Source organism: Spermophilus citellus (assembly GCF_964194105.1).
Source record: "Spermophilus citellus genome assembly, chromosome: 1".
Lineage (NCBI taxonomy): Eukaryota > Metazoa > Chordata > Mammalia > Rodentia > Sciuridae > Spermophilus > Spermophilus citellus.
The window spans coordinates 202,071,532-202,084,959 of NC_138182.1; the positions used below are offsets into that span (position 1 = coordinate 202,071,532).

Here is a 13,428-nt window from a genome sequence, read left to right on the forward strand (position 1 = left end):
CTGCCTTAGTCTCATGGTTGGGAAGGTCTGTTTGCCATTATGATTTTTGTCAAGACTGTGGAGGTCAGCTGTCTTAGAATCTGCCTGTTTCACGGAAGCCAAGGTGGTAAGTTTTTAGATAATTTCTGCTGCTTTTTTCTAAAACACAAACAGTATTTTCAACAAATCCTTTTTTTTCAACAGTACAGAGATCTTACAATTTAAGATTAGATTCTGTTCCATAACTATTTGTGTAAAACTATTTGTGTAAAACTCAAAAGTGTACTTTTGATATGAAACAGTTTTGTTTGTTAGGTTCACAAGCTGGTCCACAGGAGATTGTTTAACTGATGATATGTGCAGCTATAGTGCTAATTAGTTTTTTAGTTATATACACATATTCTTTTCAACACTATTTTCTGAGGAAAACTATATTTACTATGTTTGATCTTAGTGCTGACAATCTATGGACCGTTCCACCATGTGGGACTCTCTCAGGAAAGGCTCTAGAGGGTATTTCATAGGCTTAGACACACAACTACTTCTAGACTTTGTTGCCAGATGGACAACTAATGTATTTGGAAAAGAAAATGTATCAGGCTAGTCAGTAGAGTTATGATGTTAAATAGAGAATACAGGAGAAAGTACATACAATACAGCAAGACACAATAAAAAAGCCAACAAGCCAAAGAGAGCTCTATTTAATATTTACACTCTCACAGACACAAGAGTGAGAATCCAGAATGCAGCTGGAATGTGGCTAAATGCAGCAGAAGGGATAATAAGCCCTGGAGCTGGTTGCCTTGGGAACAGGGCCCATGCCTCATGTTAATGATTCTATAATGAGAAAAGGGGTATTTAAATACAGTGCATAATACTCATGGGTAGAGCCAAGAGGTATCTGGGAGTACTTAGCCAAGTCCACCAGTGGATGGGGTTTGTGCTCTGGACTACAATGACTTCATGAAGTGGCAGGTGTGGATTATACATAAAGCTTGGCATTTGCCTGAGTGTATGAGAACTTCCCAGGCACTGCAGAACCTGTAGACTCTCCCAATGCCTGGCTCATAGTAACATAAACAAACACCAGTCCCTTTCTATTCTTTCTAATAGTGTTGCTTGGAATGAGTGGCATTTCTGATAGGGGCAATGCACTGAAAAGCAAAACAACTCTATAATGTCAGCTTAAGAGAAAGCACCATTGGATGCATGTTTGCATAAGAGAAATAACTTAAAATTATTTCCTTCAGTAATTACAAATTAAAGGAAAGGAAGACAGCTGTCCCTAGTGGGCAGAGAGTGAGAAAACCTTCATTTAATTATGTGGATAACAGTAAACCTATTTAAGCAATATATTACTAAAAATTATGTTCAGCCTGACAATTTGAAAACTTACCTCTAAAAGCACTAATATCTCCATAGTGTACTTGTAGTACAAAGTATTTGCTTCCAGTCTCTCCTCCAACTCTGAATCCAACACCTAAAAATTTACAAAAGATAAATTAATATTTTAGAAACTGAAGTCTACAATGGAGCTAATAATCTTGCTCTGCTGATCTATAATATCCAAAGGGAAATAAAATAGCATATAACCTATGAAATTATGTTACACAGAAACAAAAATAAACTAGGCATTTCTAATTTCTAACATGTCATTTCTTTTCAAAGCTTTGGTGGAATTCCATTCATAGTTTTCACTTCAACACCAGAGTAATCACTGTTACTTTAACCACACAATTCAATCACTCTGAAAGAAACAGAAAAAAACAAAACAAAAAAACACCTCACTTTGTCCCTGCTGATTCTTTAAAAGACATACATAAACTATTCTTTCATATTGTTTTATATTTGGGCACACCCATATATTCATTTTATTTTCTAATTAGTAAAGGGAAAAGACTTCTTAAGAGCATACAGGGGAATTACTTTTCTTCCCATATAAAAACAGGTATCCACAAATATGTCATTGAGGAAGCCAGTTACCAACTAAATTAAAAAGTCCAGTATGTCATGGAATTTTTGGAATCTAAAGAGTTCTATAATAGTGTTACTGTTAAGAGACAGAGTTTACTATTGAGATTATTTTTTAAGAGAGAGAGAAAGAGAGAGAGAGAGAGAGAGAGAGAGAGAGAGAGAGAGAGAGAGAGAGATTTTTAATATTTATTTTTTTAGTTTTCGGCGGACACAACATCTTTGTTTGTATGTGGTGCTGAGGATTGGACTCGGGCCGCACACATGCCAGGCGAGCGCACTACCGCTTGAGCCACATCTCCAGCCCCAACTATTGAGATTTTTTTTAAAAAAAGTTTTACAGACAGAGAAAATAAAAATTTCATTCTGCTCTTAAAAGGCTGACAAATCTATGACAGATTTTAAATACTCTATTAGTGTTTAAACTTGTTTGGTGGTAGCCACGATAAACTATAGACAGAATCCTGAGCCCCACTTGAAGTAATGCAAAACAGACATCAATTAGTGATGCTGGCATGAGTAAGGGAGGCAAGAGAGGATCACAAGACCATCCCCAAATCATAGTAGACCTATTCTGCAAAAGAACCACATTATCCCTTTAATATCAAGAAACATCCAGGTAATAAAAGAGAGTCTGGTAATTCAGTCACACACTGGAAGCTATCAATAGTTTAGAGGTTAAGTTAGAAAGCCAGCTGAGGTTTGGCATCACATTAAATATCTGGGTTCCAGGACTATATATTAAAAAAAATCTGTTTGCTGAAACAGCAATTTATTTAATTCCTAGCTCTCTTGGCTCATGAAATGTTCCTGCTGTCAAGAGCCAACATGCTTTTTAGGCCAAAGGTGGCTTGAGGTATACTTGGCTATTTTTTAATTCAATCTAAACTGTTGTAAGGCCAAATTACTTACCAATGAGAAGTAGAGAAAAAGTAACTACCTAAATGAATCTGTCAATACAAAGTAACTGATGCAAAAACTTTCTAGTGTTATATTGCAACATAGAATATTATCAACAACTATTGGAAAGGATCATGTAAAAAGGACTTCAGAAACAGAATAAAACAGCAAACAGGATACTCTTCAAGAAGTTTCCAAAGTACCTTTGGGAAGCCTGGTAGGAGGAGCATTTCTTGCCCAGGCATACAGAATATTGGCTTTATCTGTGCAGGTTCCTTCATCACAAAACCTGAAGAAAAAGATGAATAGCTATAATGAATATTCAAGTTATAAAATGTATACATACTCCACATCAGGGAAAGTATTTGAAAGCAAAATACATCATGTATCATTACTATAATCTTATCAGCTTTAAAAGATCCTGAACAAATTCTATGTAAAAAAAATAAAAGCACCTACAAAAGGGAAGGATTTTTTTTGTTGTTGTTGTTGGTTTGTTTGTTGTCTAATAATCCTGTGCAGCAGATGCACAGTTTATACTTGGATATGTTCATATGTGGAATGTGTTCTATCTAATCAGGGAGAAAAACAAACATTACATAGAGAGACTGCATAAGCCAACATTAATGCAGTGGAAATCTGGAAGTGGACCAAAAGAAATGTCATACACATTTTCCCCACGGGGATCAGTTTGCAGTCAGTAAATCTTTGGTCACAGCAACAAATAATTCCTAGTGTCATAAAGTGAGCAATACAAGTGTACTCCACTTAAAGGGTTCTCGATTTTGAAAATATGACTTTTTAAAAGTTTATGAATGTTATGCAAGTCATTTAATTTTATGGAACCTTATTTTTTGTTTGTTTGTTTTGTAAAACATGGAAAATTATACTTACCTCACAGTGTAATTCTATAAATCAAATGAGATGTAAGTGAAAGTACCTTATAAACCTTGAAGCTTTATACCAGGGTAAAGCATTATTTAACAATGTTCACTTTATCTAAAGATTCACTATTGAGGACAAAGGTGCATGGTAGGAAGACCACTTACACAGAAGAACATACCTGGAATTCCATTCCAAGTCCACCCCTAATAGCTATGACTCTTGGGTGTGGTAGAGGCCCTGAAGTCCAATTCCTTCATGGAAACCTTTCTGATAGGGATGTTTTGGTAAAGTGTGTAAGGGATCCAGTATAGGTATTAGATATCTGGTAGATTCAGTTTAACAAATGATTAGTTGCTGACTCAAACTCATGCATATTTTTCTAATGACACTAGAGCTCATTGTCCCATTATAGATGTGAATTTGTTCAAAACATTGGTAGACTACATTTTCATGCTGGTTTTACATGTTTGTGTTTTGGAAAATTGGGGCCAAATAAAGTCAGAGGCAGGAAATTATGTAGATCTGAAAGCTCTGAAGACTCTCAAGGACAAGTACAAACATAGTCTATTGGGCAGGAGTTGGTTTACATAGGAAGAATCGTGTGCTGCCCATGTCCTGGGAGGGAAGTGAAGGCAGAGTGTATTGGCTTTCTAAATAGGTTAAAACAGATGCTAGAAAACTGGGCAACACTTGGAACACAAGTATGGAAACCACATTACAAAGTTTCTTCAAATTCAGAGACAGGGTCTCCTACCATGTTCATAGATAGAAATGGGGCTGGAAGATAGGCAGTCAAGTAGACAACTATGGAGTCGGTCTGACTTAAGAGGTGAGGGACTCAGAGCCACGAGGTCTCAATAAGGTTATGCATAGCCAATGCTCTTGGTTCTATAAATCAGCTACAGAAAGAGATTGTGTAATGTGCAATGTAAAACACATCAAACAGCAGTTTCTTACTGTTCACTGTCAAGTGCAATATACTTATGATGAAGGATCATTACCATGTGAGAATTGTGCTTTGGAACGAATGTCTATGACATCCTCATGCCAACTGTGTTAAAAGGCTGAGAGTGTTGGACAGTACCCAAAAGCAAAATTTTTCTTCTTGTCCCCATGCTATAATAGTACAAGAAATGAGATTGTCAGATATGATGAACTTTGTATCTTTCTCCTGTGAGCTACTAAAATTTAAAGATCTGGGTGGCAATTTTCAGAGCTTTCAACAAAGATCATAAATATACAAGTATCTAACATCAAAGTGATGACAGACTTATGTTAAACAAGATAATTGTTTCCTCTGATATGGAAGTTGATTTTCACTGTACTACTAGAACGAACCAGATTGAAATATAATAGAGAAAACTTCTTTAGTAAATGTTTCTAAGCTATGTTTTTGATTATGTCATTTGCTGGCTCAAAATCTTTCAAATGTTTCCCCCAAATAATGTCAAAACAAAATTCAAGCACTGAAGCCTAACACATAAGGCTTTTTATGATCTGGGACCTTGTTATGTCTCCAAACAGAACCCCCTGATTCATGCCAAGTTGCTGCTGGTTTCTAATCTCTGTCTTCTCTGCTGTTCCCTTTTGCCTGGAATATCCAATTCTAGTTCTCTGCCTAAAAAACTTGCACTCACCTTCTTCAAGATTTGGCTCTAGTTTTGCTCCTTAGAGAATCATTCTCAGACCCCACCCCTCCACTCTTTTTACCTGCAGCACTTGTCCTACCTATTAGCTTGCTTACCTATCTCTCCAACCAGGCTGTGAGTTCTCTGAGGTCTGGAGCCATGCCTCCATCCTGCACTCCCAGCACCTGCAATCCTGCCTTGCATTTAGCAAATCTTCAGCAAAGTATGGTGAAATTTGCTTCTATGTTAGTTTTTAATTTTTCGTGCACAGGCACTTAAAGAACTGAACTGACTGAAATTGTACTGCACTGTCAGATACAAAAATAATTTTTTAAAAAACATTTAAAGCACAGTCACCAGTATATTTGAATTATTATTTTCCTGGTATTTTGCACAAAGCAGCTTATATTCACTCTCATATGAACACAGCAAAGAGGGGGCGGGTACTTTAAAACTAAATAAGCTCAGAGAGTTCAAGTAACTTCAAAGGTTACACAGCCAAATGGCAATTCATAGCTCTGGCTGTCATACTCCCTTCTGGCTCAATTCATGACATTGACTTACAGGCAGAGGATATTATATGAGGATAAACTTTGATTAGTAATAGATCTAAACTAAGTTGCAATTTGTGTTTGCAATTAATTCTAAAATCAAATATTTGAAGACATAAGTTGCACTGATTTATTCACAAACAATGATTTCTTATTTTATTCTTTTTTTTCTGATAAAGAAGGGCACCACAAGCAAATGTTAGCTTCATTTAAAAAATTCTGAATTTTAATTTTTAGATTCATTAAACTGAAGATGGAGTAAAGAATGATTCACTGGAGGATACTGGGATATTGAAACTAATTCTAAAACTAAATGAATGAGAGGATTAAACAAAGGAGAAAACAAGAGGCTAAAAGAAATGGATTCTACAACTGATAACCACCCAGCAGCAAAGAACAAAGAGCAATTGGATATAATCCTGGACCTCTTCATTTAATATTTCCATTTTAAAAGAAAATGGCATCAGATTTTCTCCACACAAAATTGTCAAAAGGAGACAGTATTGAGTATTTTGATTTAAAAAAATTTCTACAAAAATAGAGGTGATTGTTACTATTCTTATTAGTAAGAAAAAGTTTTTTTAAGAACTTCTTTTGACTATTTTCATTGGTGCATTGTAAATTATACATAATAGTGGGATTTGTTGTTATATATCCATATGTGCATACAATATAACAAGATAATTCAGTAGATATCTATCAGTAAGAAAGTTTTAAGGCTAGGAGGCAATGTAACCTTTGATCAAGGGCTCTTGTAATTTCAGGTCCCATCAACCAGATTTCTTATTCTCATCATTCTAGTACCTTCTCCTAAAGGCTCCTCTAGATTAAGCCAATTAAATTGTGAAAAGGTTCACACAATTCCCCCGTGGTTTCTTAGTATTCATAGTAAAAATGACAAGAATTAACATTTGAAAATAAGACAATTCTGGATTCTTAGACCTTTCCTATAGAACCCTTTCACCTCTAATCCATGGGGAAACAATTTGTATAGCATGAATATTTTCTGACTGTGCCAAGTACTAAAAAGTGCTAGCCTGTCATTTTGAATTATCCAAATAAAGCATGACTGTCAGTTAAAGTACTCTCTGGTTGTATCTGTTAAAGTCTATTTAAAATCCAAGGTCACTCAGGGACAATCAAAACGGATAACTCATTACTTCTTTTAGCCAAATAAACAAGTGAATAAAATTGTCATACCCTCAAGTTAGGTTTATATGGCCTCAAATTCCAATTTTAGGTATCTAACAGAACCACAACCATGAAAATTAGTCTCAAGTTAGAAAGTTTCTTTGAAAAACACAATATAATATCAATGGCACAAATACAATGCCCTACCCAAATTATATTTGGCATATGTCAGGTATCCAAATATCACTGACTGCTATATAAACCCACAGAATATTTTCCCCAATTCAGATAATACCATATGCACTTCAAGGCAATGGGTCTGCGTTAGCCAAGTAATGAGAGGATACCTCATTAGAAAGTTAAATAAGAACTATGATTAAGAAGTACCAGCCTGATAAACAGCACTGCAGGAACTACCCCCTACACTCCCTCTCCCCAATGAGATTAGAGAGGCAAGAAAAATCCCTATGAGCAGAGGCTATAAGACAAGTATTCTCAGTGCTTGCCAAAGTGCTTGGCACATAGGAGCTGGTTAATACACACTATAACTATTAGAGACTGAGCTAATTGTCACAGCTATCAGTTCTTTGTGCCTGGCACTTCACCAAGTACATTACTTTATACCACCTGATTTATTCTTCATTATGGTCCAATAAGGCAGAATTGGACTCATTTTATATAAGTGAGGAAATCAACCAATACAAGTTAAACCATTCAGCTAATGTTTATTACAACTACCAAGAAACAGGGCTGAGATCTGAACCCAAGATATTCTGATTTCAAAGTCCTGGTTCTGTGCTAAATACATGACTGTACTGTGATATTGCTACTCTTTTTAACATAGATACTAGTCCACTGAGGAAAGAAGAACTTAACACAGATGCTAGTCTATTGAGGAAAGAAGAACACCCAAAATTATGGTTTGTTTCTATTGAAACTGTCAAAATGGTAACAACCATGACATTCTATTTTATTAAAGTTGACATTAATCTACTAAGAATTGGTTAGTTGCTAAGGAGTTCCTATTAAATCCTCTAATCCAAACACCTAATAATTTTTAGCTAAGAAACATAATCATTGATGACTAGAAGTCAGAAGCAGATACCAACTTTATTTTAATGAACTGATCCATTGTTACTATTCCATTCTGAAATACTATGTAACTTACAATAATAAGGTGGAATAAGGAAATGGACCACTTCATTTTAGCTGAGTAGAAATTTATGTCCAAATTTGCTACTGCACTCAAAGATACATTTTATAGTGTATACAACAAAAGATGGTACAGTTTTGGAGACTGTGTTATTTTTATTTATTCTGAGAAGGACATTACCTATGTTTAACTTTGGAAGTTTCAAATGGCAGAAGAAACAATGAGGACTGCAGAAGATACTGTGTATCTTGACACAGAGTGTATGGATGACAGTAGCTGAGATCTGGAAAGGGAGTATAAAGGCAGCATATGCAAATACCTTTCTCCCTTCTTGACCAATGAATCATTACCATCACGAAGGAGGCAATGGAGTCATAGCCTTATCTAGAAAATAAAATCACTAAGGGGGAAGAAAAAAGTCATTTAAATGAGTAACCAAGCAGGGTGTCTCATATACAGGCTTTTTTTTTTCTACATACATTTATATGTTTTAGCTACTTTTCTCTTTCTCCTCATCAGCATCTGGAACCCTGTGGAGATAGTGGCATTTAAAAAGGCACAGCAGGTGGTTAATAAATAGAAGCAGTTGAAAGGGATTTAAGCTAAAGCTTCCTAGGATGGTAAAGCACTACTGCTTTAGCTTGAGACTGATTCCAAGTTGGAACAGCTGGAAATGGCCTCATTTAACCAGCTGGGACTCTTCTTTTAAAAAAACACCAAACAACCTGTAGAAGCCATCTTTGATTTGTAAAGATTAGTTGGTCAAAGTGTCATTAGAAATAGTTTTTAAATCAAATATTAATTACAAGAACTAAAAATAATTTTAGCTATGCACAGACGATCATACTCAAGTACTAGACACATAAGAAGCCCACTCACTTTAATCACTTAAAAAAAATTTGTATATATTTCCTTTTTAGTAGATATCACTCTGTGTTTTTGGTTTTGGTTTGCATTCTTTTTTTTTTTTTTTCCATGAAATGATTCACGCTTTTACTCTCCCAAAATCCTGTGGATATGTCAGTCCTTGTTTTTCATTTTTATTTGATACAAAAAACATCAAAGTTGTACATGTTATGGGATACATGTAATGTTCAATATTATTCAATACTACACTATACAATATGTATTGTATAATGCTTAAATCAAGTTAAGTATATTTATTTCTCAGATGTTTATCATTTCTTTGTGGTAAAAACTTTCAAAATGCTTTCGTCTACCTTTTTTGGAATATATAGTACATAAATTATCTGTAGTCACTATATTGTGAAACAGTATCTAGGTTTCCCCATATTTAGAACACACAATCTTGAGGTTTGACAATGTTGCTTTAAGCTCTACATCCTGTGCTCACCAGAAAATGCACAAGCCTTTGATCATACATTTAGAAAAAAAGAAAGCACTCAAAGTTAACCAGATGCCAAACTAATTTATATGAACAAAAATCATAATTTTCAAAACTTGAAACTCTCAGAGGCTAACCATTCGTCATTAAAAAAAAGAGCAAAAACAAAATAAAGTACTCAAAGAACAAAGAAATGCAATATTTTAATTTCCAAGATCTACTAAAAAATTTCTATTTTCTAGTGGTGATCAGTATAAATTCTTACATTTAAATTACCCAGTTTTTGGGCTGGGGATGTGGCTCAAGCAGTAGCGCGCTCGCCTGGCATGCTTGTGGCCCAGGTTCGATCCTCAGCACCACATACAAAGAAAGATGTTGTGTCCACCAAAAACTAAAAAATAAATATTAAAATTTGCTCTCTCTCTCTCTCCTCTCTCACTCTCTCTTTAAAAAAATAAAAATTGCCCAGTTTTCAGCACCTTCATTTCATTACCTTCCCTAAAAATCCCAAAAAAGGGGTTGGTGATATGGCTCAAGGTACAACACTTGCCTTGCCTAGTGTATGAAAGGCTCTGGGATCCAGTCTTGGGGTTCTCCCCAATGCACACAAGTAAGTACACACACACACACACACACACACACACACACACACGCACACACAGCCCAAAGAGCTGCTCATTCATGGCTCATATTCAGCCAACAAATCTGGGTAACTTAAAATTGCTATGCTTTGAATTAAATCTGCAAGTACAAGTAAAGTCCAACACATCATGCTATCACTGTACTTGTTTCAATTCTTGGTGCTGTAACTCTCCCTGGGTCCCTACATGTCTCCTCCTTTAAAGCCTAAGAAAGAAGGTATTAGGCTTACACCTGACAGGTTCTGTTGCCTCCTTTACATGGGTCAGCAGAGCTGCTGCTCTTCAATCGGCTGGTCCTTATTTGCATCCTCCAGAGGTATGTTAATTTGGAATTGAGCATCAGGCCCACTCTAACTATAAAGGGACCACCCTACAGTATATTAAAAGGTTCACATCAATGTATGCAATTTAAATGCACATGCACATAATTAACTAGACACATTACCAGTGTGAGCTGCTAATTTGGAATGAGACACAAAAGACCAGAATGCATGTTGAAGGAAAAAAAAAAAACTTTAAAATTAAAATGACTTCATAATGAAAACTGCTTCATGCTGTGTCTACTATTTTCATGTAAACTTAATATAACTGTAAATATATTTTAATGAACAGTAGAAAGAGGCAATTACAAAGAGCAAAGGAGGGCAGCACAACAGTGAAACATCATCAGAATAGCTCTTTGCCTTCATATTAAAAGTGCTGCCTGAAGACACAGGATGAATTATAACTTCATAATTTCAGGCAAAAATGTTTTCTATATTAAAGACATACCTATTTTCCAATCTGCTGGCAATGAAAATAGAACACTCAAGTGAAAAAGCAGTGGGGAGTGGGGAGGGGATATCCTAAGAAATACAGAAGAGAGAAAATCAAAGTTTGACATTTTCATTTTGGTGTTAAAATATCGTATTAGTGTGTTCTTCTTTTGTTAAAATAGCTTTGTATTCCCCAAAGATTTCTCTGAAGTGGGAAAGAATTCTTGACATATTTAAGCATCAAAAGTCATTCTAAGTACCATAGCCCAAATATATGTGAAGGTTTGGGAGTCTTCATTTAAATGCTGTCTATATCCTGGAACAACTGAAGAAAAGATTTGCCACTGTAAAATGAGTATGATAAATTTCATGACTCAAGAATTTAAGGGAAAGAATACAAGACACTTGACACCGATAGATTTTTGTTAATTAGTATTAGAATTCAGGTAAGAGAAAAGGAGGCCAAACTATAGGAAAACACTTGAATGTTACAGGGCTGAGCTTGTGAGGCATTGAGGGTGGAGGTGAAAATGTTCTGGTGAAGCAACCTAAAAGTTCAGCTCATTAAATATACTGTGAGCTCTTAAAGAATAAGTGGGGGATGGATTTTACCAAATATTGAGGGATAACTGAGGGATAAACATTGTATACCATCTTTATTTTTTTTAAAGAGAGAGAGAGAGAGAGAGAGAGAGAGAGAGAATTTTTTTAATATTTATTTTTTAGGTTTTGGTGGACACAACATCTTTATTTTATTTTTATGTGGTGCTGAGGATCGAACCCAGCATCCCGCACATGCCAGGCGAGCGCTCTACCGCTTGAGCCACATCCCCAGCCCGTATACCATCTTTAAATGGAAAATAAGACTTAATTATAAAGTCAGAGTCACCAGAACAGTTTTACTTATTGCAGTTTTGGTGCAGTTTTACTTATCCTACTTTGCATATTGAACAGATCCCACATCTACTTTGGAATGTTAAATGAAGGCTCTGGGCTTGGTTTAAAGAAGATGAATAATAGCATCAATTATTGTCCTTTCTTTATGGTTATGAGGCTGATTATTAAAAATCTATAGATTAAATGGTAGTATGGGCTAGCAGTCAGATACTGTATATTCTATTTAAATTGATATGGCTGTAGTGTTATCAAAAATTCTAATTACTCAATGATGCAACTAACTGTAAAAGTCAGTGTGCTGCTTGCTTGAGGTGAGAAACCACTGCTGGTAATAACTCTTCTATATCTGACTCAGCATTAGTATGCAGTGTATACCCACAGAATTATGGAATTTTAGAATAGAGTTTTATAAGTCATCTAGCATAAAGCTTTTGCTAAAATGAAGAAACCAACTCTGATACAATTGGGCTAAATATTCTACCCAGGAAATGCAGCCAGTTAGTTCACTGCTCTCTCATTCTTCCCTGTTGCCTTTCAAGTTGTAGTTTTAGCAAAATCATATATAGCAAATACATTAACAATTTCTGTTTTCACTTTCATATATATTTTCTTTGATTATTCTCTTTCTTTATATCTTTGATACTTAGAAGTCTTTTGGTCAATATAGACATAATTCCAAAATAGCATATTTAACTATACTAATAAATATTTTAAAAGTATCAAAATAATGTTTTTGTTTTGATATTCCTTTAACATGAAAACAATGAATTAGTCCTAATTTAATGTAATTTTTCTCAACAATTAGATTCATAATAGCATTTCAATGGAGATGAAGCTAAAAGAGATTTTAAAAGCTTACACCCCTTCAGCAATTTTCAGTAATTCTAATCCAAAGGTAAATATTGCTAATTTCAGAAGAATATTTTTAAAGCATAAAGCCAAAGGATATGATTTTCTGAATATGATTCAGAAAAGGCTGTCAGAATAATCTTTTAATCCTAGAATTTTATTTACAAAAATTTATTGAAGAGCAAAGACTGGAATTTTGATACCAAAGGATATTAACTGTGATTTGCAGAGTCCAATTTTACATAAAATGAGTTACATGAGTTTGGATCCTATGTGATATGCCCCTTTCATCAAATAACTTAAGCCTATTAACAAATGCTTTGATGGTACTTGGTCCATAGAGATTTCCACTAATTGTCCTGTATTTTTAACAGTTTCAAATACATATTACAATTGTTTATTATAAAAATGACTAGAAAGCTGTTGCTGCATGCCTTGCAGCAGATTAATGAATGTTAGGATGCACAGTGAAAGGTCTATCAGTCTACATGATTATGAAGAGACAGGACATCAAAACCGATCCCTTCTCAGTGAAGACAAAGTACTCCCTCATTCTGGACTGTTAAATATGTAACAGTAATTCTGAATATCAGGAAAAAATATGAGGTTTAAGAAGATTGTCTTTTTTCAAAGTTCACTGATCTTCAAGGAAAAGAAAAGAAAAGAAAAGAAAAGAGAGAAAGGGAAGATCTCAAGCCATAATTATGGTGTAAACTTCTGGGTGTAAAAACATATCTAATCTA

General features: G+C 34.9%; 1 protein-coding gene across 10 annotated transcripts in view; it reads right to left on the minus strand.

Annotated features, from left to right (window-relative positions):
• Window positions 1-13,428, minus strand: part of PAM (peptidylglycine alpha-amidating monooxygenase) — a 295,529-nt gene that overhangs the window by 103,270 nt on the left and 178,831 nt on the right. For all 10 annotated transcript variants that reach the window (XM_081293032.1, XM_081293034.1, XM_081293033.1 and 7 more), the window contains 2 exons: window positions 3,054-3,139; window positions 1,376-1,459 (listed from right to left, as the gene is read on the minus strand). In XM_081293032.1, coding sequence (XP_081149158.1) covers window positions 1,376-1,459; window positions 3,054-3,139 — 170 coding nt within the window. The remainder of the gene's footprint in view (window positions 1-1,375; window positions 1,460-3,053; window positions 3,140-13,428) is intronic.